At 52.8% G+C, this 8455-nt stretch overlaps 1 protein-coding gene across 1 annotated transcript in view; it reads right to left on the reverse strand.

Annotated features, from left to right (window-relative positions):
• The window catches only part of SALL1 (spalt like transcription factor 1), a gene marked incomplete at its 5' end in the record, with an annotated part of 14544 nt that extends 9522 nt beyond the window's left edge, over positions 1 to 5022 (reverse strand). Inside the window, one exon of the mRNA XM_084270137.1 lies at positions 4947 to 5022. Coding sequence (XP_084126263.1) covers positions 4947 to 5022 — 76 coding nt within the window. The remainder of the gene's footprint in view (positions 1 to 4946) is intronic.
• Positions 5023 to 8455: the final 3433 nt, after the last annotated feature.

Below are 8455 nucleotides of genomic sequence, written 5' to 3' on the forward strand. Positions count from 1 at the left end.
GCTGAGAAGAAAATTGCTCACAAGGTAAGGTAGGTATTTGTGCCCGCATTTAACTCAGTTTCTAAACTTTTCCATCTCATTACTGCAATTAACGCAATTATCCTATAGGTTAAAGCTGAATTTTCTCTAAGATTCTCTATCTGATGTCAAAAACCCCTAATAATCTCAAGTGATCTTGAAACTACGCACAAATCCATCCTAAGGAACACAATTTTTAACAGTCTTCCCTATGGAAGGACCAAAACGAACACTAGATGGGGTTCCAGTTGCAACAGTTTCTTCAAAAAGTTCAGTGCAGTTTCACTGTTCCAGTGACACGTAAAAGAAAGGCTCCTTAAGGCTATATCTAAACTTTGGCTACATAAACATTGGCAAAGGGACAAGAAACTAAATCCCTGTTGTTTGGAGGGTAAAACGGAGCTATGGGAACTACCTGTCAATCTCCTCTTCGGGGGTCTGGCATCTGAGGGGTGACAGGGGAATAGGGTTAGCAAAAGAAGCAAAGCTGATAAGGTGAAGCTAAAATAAACTACTAACTTCCTGCTAAGCAACCAGTAAGACTCAATTCGGGGGTCACTGGCAAGATATTGAAGTACATATTGTGATCTGAACCCTGTCACCTTTGGATGGAAGGAGGCTAGCAAAGGTTAAAACAGCTGAACACTTAAGGGTTTTTTTTCCTAGCACCAGCCACACAGAGACGAAGCAACAATTCCGCTGGCGCTTTTCAACTTTCATTTTTTAAAGCCTGCGAAGCACGTAGGTGCGATGCACCTATGGAGAACAGCAAACACACACAGCCAAGCTGCTTCCATGGGCACTTGGCAGGAGCGGCCCCTTTTGTTTTTTTGCAAAGAGTTTCACGAAACACAATCGTGTTTTCTGAGAGGCATCTCAGGTCCCTTCAGTAGAGATTCACGTTTCCACGATTAAAGCATGAATATGTTAAAAGCCAGGTATGCAATCAGCGCTGGGACAGCTAAATATACAGGAGGGCTCGTCCTCGGGGAGCCAGATGCTACTTAGCATCAAAAAGATAAATAAGGTACAAACTAAAACATAAATATTTTGCAGGGAGACAAAGATGGGGGTTATGCAGGGGAAACACACACGCAACGGGTCCGAGCTAACACCGGGCTTAGACAGCTTCCACCATATGGTTTCCAGTAATTATTTCTGAATTGCATCTGCATAAGTGATATTTCACAAGGCCCTCCACACTTCGGGCTCACCTTTGGAGAAAACGCAAGTGTCTGTATTCTGAAGGGACAGACTGCAGCCAGCGCACAAAAAGGCCTAATTACGTAACAAACTAAAAGCAGCCCAACTAAGCAGTTATTTCCCTTAAGCACCCTGTCCTTCAGATCTCACTGAAGAAAGTGACCATAATTTCTCTCATTCCATGGGCCCAGTAACAATGATGCGGATGATCATAACGCTGCAGCAGGAATTTACCAAAATCCATTACTAACATGAAAAGGCACTGGTTCTGACAAGCCCCTTTACGTGGGAGGGCTGCAAGTATTTTCTCCTCCTCAAAGTCTAGCTGGTCTGTTTCTCCGATAGAACTTCTGCCTTGGAAAACTACACTCCGAGAATACTCATTTGCAATTGGGAATGCAATTCCAACCAACTAAAATAAAAATCCTGAAACGTCATGAAAGTGGCTGGGGTTATTAACAAAAGGAAATAATCCCACAATCTCCTGCCCACTTCCTACCAGTAATTAGTTACTTGTTGAATATAATTTACGCTGCAAGTAATTCCTGCTATTAATCTGAGAGCTGTTCTGGGTTAATCCAATATGAATTTTATCAAATGTGCCCACGCACAGGATTTTACAAGGGTAAATTTACTTATCCATCGATTGCACCAAAAATAAATTTTAAGTGAAAAGCCTTCCTGGTAAGAGTGAACTGCATGAGCATTGAACTTTAGAAGAAAAAAAGAAAAAAAAATAGAAAAAAAGACCACAGTTGAAAAGAAAAAGAGAGAAAAAAAAGAAATTACACACTGTTGCAGTGTGTTAAACTTTTTTCCTATCGATCTTAAGATACGAAACCACAACAGAAAGTTTTAACAAACCAGAATCCAAATCAGATACAAGAAATTTTCATGGGGCCACTCTATTCATTCGCTCTAAATACCGCCCAGCAGTACCTTACTGCAAGAGACTTAAGGACTAGCGATGCCAAATTTGCCTGAACCCTGCGCAGGCTGTAGATGAATTAGCAAACCTGAATTCACAGTGTGAAAGGAGAAGAAAGGAGCCCTTGGAATTCCGAGGTTTTGTTTTGCAATTTCAAGGCATATAATGCAAAATCGTCCTCACCGCAGCTCGCCCACCCTGCCTTGCTCGAGTGTGGAACTGCTGCCAGGGCTGGGGACCCCGGAGAGGCAGAGGGTCGCTCTATGCTAATATTATTACAGCGTTCTGAATCCTGAAACATGTTACAAAACCTTCACTCTAGGCAACTCACTCAAAACTTACCGTCGAACCCTGTAAACCAGCTGTACCCTAATCCCAATACTAGAGAATGGCTGGGGGAGGCTCCTGCAGATCTCACAGTAAAGCACGCTGCTTTTCCTACGAAACCGGTTCTCTGATTTTTAAAAATAATAAACTCCGTTATTTACTTATTTAACTTACGGTAGCCACTCAAACTAAACAAAAGCTTTGCTTCCATGCCATCGTTTCAGGCAGAATCCAGCTTACTCCAAGAACATCCTTTAGCAACAGGCAGGAAAGCTGTTCAGTTCACATTCCTTTCTCACACTCCCACTGTCTTTCATTTGAAAATGATGTGCAAAATGAAATCAAAAGACTGAAAACATAAGAAAGCGACTACTTTTTTTTTTTAATGATACTTGGAGGAGTTTTGATCTGCTCCAGCTACTGAAAACAAAACAAAAAAATAATAATAGCGAACGTCAAAAGATGCAGTCCCACAAAGTGAAGATGTGAAAACCCCCTCTCTGCTTTCCCAGCGAGATAATTCCCATTACAGCTTTCCCTTTCTCTGCCCACTTTAAGAAGTTCTTTCGGAGGAGGCCGAGGAAGGACAAATAAAAACCTAACGTTCTCCCCAACTCTTGCTCCCAACTTCAAGAGGAAATAAAAAATAGTATCGGAAGAAAATTGAATGCGTTTACTGAGATGAGAAAGGGGGTTATGCTGGAAAACGGCAAAACTCGAGGGCACTTAAAGCGCACAAAACTCAGCTAAAAACCAGAAGTCGCGTCCCAGGAACCCAATGACCTTTAAGAAAGGTTTCGGCACGATCTACGCGAGGCGAGTGCTTATGTGGAGCCTGGTTTGCGAAGGGGGAGTCCCAAGGATGTTGGAAGCCGGGTAAGTGCTCACAGAGGCAGGACAACATCTCGCAAACTTTCCGCCTTGATTTATCGCGCGGCGTTTCGCATCCGCGCAGCCGAGGGACGCGGGCACCGCACACGGCACCGCCGCTCCCGGCAGCTCGGCGGGCCCGGGCTGGCAGGCGCCGCCGGAGCGCGGAGCGGCCGCGGGAGCGGAGGGCCCCGCGCCAACGCTTCCTCGGCAAGTTGCCGGAGGAAGTCCGAGGTGCTTCCGACCGGCGCGGCCGGGCGGCGAAGGGGGCACCGCCGCGCCCCAGCCCTCCCTTACCTGGCCGCCTGAAGCGCTTCTGCTCCGCGGCGCCCTCCGCGCCCGCGGCCGGCAGGTCCCCTCGCGGCCCCCCGGCGCTCACCCTTCTCATGGCCGCTGGGGGTTCCGGCCGGCCGGCGGCGGTGAGAGCAGAGGGGGACGCTGTCCCCGGGGCGGGTGCCCCCGCCTTCCCGGCCGCGGATCTCGCCGACCACTTGTCACCCCGCGTCCCGGTACAGGTACGGCGGGGGCACGTCCCTTCCGCCGCCCGCGGAACTGAGCCGAACTGCTCCGAAATCACCCTTCTCCCGAAGGAGGAGGAAAAAGAGGGGAAGAAAGAGGGGAAGAAAGAGGGGAAGGAAGAGGGGCGGGGGGGGGGGCAAAGAAAAAGAAAAAACAAGAAAGATATTTCACACGCTCCCTCTCTGAATCCCGGCGGACACAAAGCCAGCGTTTATTCCACACACACCGACTGGGAGGGGAGGGGGAAGCACAGGGGGAAAAAAAAGGAAAAAAAAAAAAAAAGCCACCTTCGGGAGAGAAAAGCAGCCCCCGCGCTGCCCGGCGCTTCCGCGTTGGCGGCCGCGGAGCCCCTCTCCGGCGCGGCGGCTGCGCGGAGCTCCGCGCGTCGGCGGCAGCTCCCGGGACGGGGCGATCCCCTCCGCGGCCCGGCCCGGCGGCGGCAACTTTTCCGCCTCCAGGAAGCTTTCGGTGCAGCCGGAGGCCGGAGCTGCTCAGCGGCGGGGCAGCGTCCCCGGCTCGGCGGGACTGCGGGGGAGCGGGGGCTGCGGGAGCGCTGGGGTCCGCGGGGGTGTTGCGGGGGAGGGGGGGGGGAAGAGGCAGGAAAGTGGGTGCCCGGGGGGGGTTTTCCGCCCCTTTCGCGGGGACGGCGCAGGCAGCATGTGTGGCCGGACGGGGCATCCGTCCCGCGGGGCTCCAGGATCAGCCGCCCCGCGGCAGTCCCACTTTGTTCCTCCGCTCCGCGGGGCGCGGAGAAAGGCGCGGGGGGTGCGGATCCATCTCCCGCGGGCTCAGGATGCCAGACCGCCCCGCGGGGGAAGGGCGGAGGGAAAACATCAAAAAACGGAAAGAGTTTGGAGTTTCGTTAAGAAACAGGAGAAACAAAACGCCGAGTTAAAAAAAAATAAAATAAAAGCCAAGAACTTGGACCAAAACCCCAGAAGGACCCCCCCGCACGCAACTCCGGGAGATCCCGCTGTCCCGCTCCGCTGCCCGGCGCGGTCCCGTCTCCCCGCAAGGTAAGTTGATCTATTTTGTGTGTGTTTGTGTTAAAATGTATGTGAGGGAGAGGAGAAGAACTCACCATTTCGCTGGGATAACAAGGCCAGATCGGGGTCGGATTGGAAATGCTGAGGCTTCGCCTGCTTCCTCCGCGACATGCTGGCTCAAACATCAGCTGGGGCAGAATAAAAAATTACTAAAAAAAAATCTTCTCAAAATTACGGAAATCGAGCCTCCCCCCCCCAGCCTCCCCAATCCTCCGCGCACCGCGCATGTGTCCTGCTATAATTATGATTATCAATAATGCATTGCGATTAATCATAGAGGGGCTCTTTGAAAGGCGATTGGCACATGGCCAGCTCTATTCAAACCAGCTCGCCTTAATCAATTAGGCGCTGATTTGCTGGAGACCCTTGTCTCTCCGCCGCTCCCACCCAATGAGCCGATCCATGTGGCAGGAGAAGGGGCTGGATTTCCCCAAAGCTGTTTGGATACAGTTTAACCCTCTTAGCAACCAGCTGGGGCTGCATCGCGCCATCCCGGTTACTATAGGAATGTGTCTCCCCTCGCCCCTTCCTCCAGCCCCGACGGGCTCCCCGCACCGCCCGCCAGCCCTCCCCCGGCTTGGCGCTGCGTTACACTTCTCTCTTTCTTTCTTTTCTTTTTTTTTTTCCTCTTTTTTTAAGAGCTTTCTTCCCCACCCCACCCCCCCCCCCCCCCCCCCCCCCCCCCCCCCCCCCAGCGCCCCGACCCGCGGAGGGAGGGCAGGGTAAGCAATAATCGATGGAGGGGAGGACGCACGGTTGGGGGGAGGTCGGCGGGGAGCAGCGGGCCCGGAGGGGCGGTCCCGCACCCCGGCGGCGCCCGGCAAGTGTCTGCGCCGGGAGAGCCCCGCTGCCGCTCCGGCGGCCGCCCGGCCCCGCGCACTGCCGGTCGCTCCGTCCCACTGCTGCAAAAAGTTTCGAGGTTTTTTTTTTTTCTTACTTTTTTTTTTCCCTTCTTCTTGTCCCCGCGTTTGCAAATAAAGATCCATTTTCGCCCTCCCCCAGCTCTCGCCCGCCTCTCCCCCCCCCCTTCCCCTTTCATATATCACAGGCCCGAGGGGTGCTGAAAATAGGAAGGGTTTGTTTTTTACCTCACACATTCCCAGGACAATTAGGGTGCCGCTGGGAGCGGCGGGCGGGCCAGGCGGCCGCTCCGCCCCCGGCCGCCACGCCGCGCCGGTTGGCTGGGCCCGGAGTCAATCCGCCCGCCGCCCGGGGAAGGCCGGTGCGGGCGGCGGCGAGGCCAGGCTGGGGGCGGGTGGCGCGTCCCGCTCCGCGCTGCTCCCCCCTCCGCCTTTCCCTGCCCCTCCCGGCGCCACGGGTGCCTGCGCTCCCCCGTGGGATTGCTCCTGACTTTTGTTTCCCTCTTGGACGCGGGAGCCCGAGGCGGAGCGATGCGCATCTGCCTGCCGGAGGCGCCCCCGGCCGCGCAGAGCCTGGCGCTGGGCAGGGGGGTTGGGGGTGCCCGGAGCGGCCCGCGGGTGCCCCCGCAGGAGCCTGCGGACCGGGCGTGCGCGCAGGCGGAGCCGCCGCGGACGCTCCGCGGGGCCGCACAAACTCCGCCGAGTTGGCGCTGGGCTGCGCCGCGGGCCGGGAGCGGAGGGGCCGGGGCTGCGGCGGGCAGAGCCGACCCGGTCCGGTGCCCGTGCGCTCCCCTGAGCCGCTGCTGGTGCCTGCTCCTGAATATTCATCGCACCGGGACCGTGCGGGCACTGTACTCCTGCCGTGTTATCGACATCGTGCACCCAACTTCTACGCCCGGGTGCTGCTTCCAGAGGAGGAACCTCTTACAAACAAGTTTCGCGATCCTGCAATAAATAGTATCGTTGCAAACAGGCCCTAGACAATGCTATTTTTAGTATCTCGTATATCAAAAGATACACACGCACCGCGTATGAATGGCGTGTGTTTCCCCTGCGCTCACGACGCTCCCTGCTCTCCGCACCCGCTCTCGTCCGCGCACGTAGCTCTGGTCCGCGCAGGGAAAGTTACTCTGCAAAATGAGCTGAGCTGGGAGAAGCGGGAGCGCAGGCGATTTCTTTTCCTCCACCCTGACCCATGTAGTGCTCTCTCCTCCCACTCCCCCCGCTGGATTATTTACTCTGCGATAGAAGCTACTCCTTTTTTTTCCCCGTATTAATATTAACAAACTCTCTGTAAAAGCAAGAGGCTGATCAGATACAACTCATTTCAATTTCAAATGAGCCGGTAAAACCTAGAGAGCGAGCGAGAGGAGAAGGGGGAGAGGGAGAGATCTTCCCATTCGAGGAACCGGCTCACTCGCGTTTTCTTCTCATTATTAAACGAAAGAGGCTGTAAAATGTTTAGCAAGAAGGGTGAAAAAACCCAGCAGCCGCAAAACACAAACAAACAAACGCATACGAACCGAAAAAGCCTCCCAGGTGCCACTCCAGTATTTAGTCAGCGTTGCAAAGTGGTCACTGACGCTTCTTTTCATTTCTGCACAGGGCGAGCCCCCTCCCTCCCCGCTGCATTGGGTACAGTAGATTTTGAGAAAAAGACAAACGAAGCTATCAGCGGGGATGATGTTGAAGAATGAAGATAATAATGTTGCTATAGGTGGTACTTCACATGACATTATTTTTCACTGAATATTTAAAGAGATGGTTCGGCAGAGATGGATACACTCAGCGCAGGCTGTCACCCTCCTTACCCTGAGACAGGGGGAAAGAAACCGAACCTGAACGTATAGAAACGCACACGTTACTTATAGCGAGCCATACGTAGATGCACACAACATACCCACGCGGATCTATTTACACATCTGTGTCTGTATTTCTAACTGTATCAATCACTTCATTAGCTTCCCACGGTTTCTAATCTAGCCGCTCTCCCAAAATTATTCGCGTTTACAATTTCATTATACATTTGTCGATTAAGCTTAAGACAAATCTCCCCAGATGTGCAGTACCTTTGCTTCGTGGCTGGAAAAGGCGGCCGTGGACTGGTAACTAAAAAGCTACAACAAGAAGAAAAAGAGTGGTGTAAAGAAAAATAAATTCATCTGGAGAAATTAAGTTTTATAACTTTTTTCTTTTCGTTTCTCTTCTCCCTCGCTAGCGTGTAAAGCGGCGCCTGGTATTTCATCTAGGACCGCCTGATTATTTATTGTTTGTTTTCCTCGCCTTCGCTGGGGGCCGGGAGGGGTGGGGAAAGGGTGGGGGCAGAGCAGCATTGCCAGGGCTAGAGAAAAATCGGTCTTTATTGTTGTTGATAGCAATACATCAATTAAACGTCATTGTCTCTAACAGAAGTTGTGAGAGTTCACAAGCGTAAATACTCTGATCTTGGGTTTTCCCTCTCGAAGCTCCAAATGACAGTGACAGATATTTTTCCCTTCCCGCCACACCTTGGAAATTTTTTTGTGGGTCTCCCCCCGCCCCCCCCTCCCCCCCGGGTTATTCTTTTTACTGGAGGTGGGAGGCTTTCTAATGTGCTGCAATGCAAATCAGCCTGGCTGGAAGACACCCGTGGTGGGGATCGATCTCCAGTTCATTGAGATGAGCACTGAAGGGAGATGGTAAAC

Source organism: Gallinula chloropus, assembly GCF_964237585.1.
Source record: "Gallinula chloropus genome assembly, chromosome: 13".
Taxonomy (NCBI): domain Eukaryota; kingdom Metazoa; phylum Chordata; class Aves; order Gruiformes; family Rallidae; genus Gallinula; species Gallinula chloropus.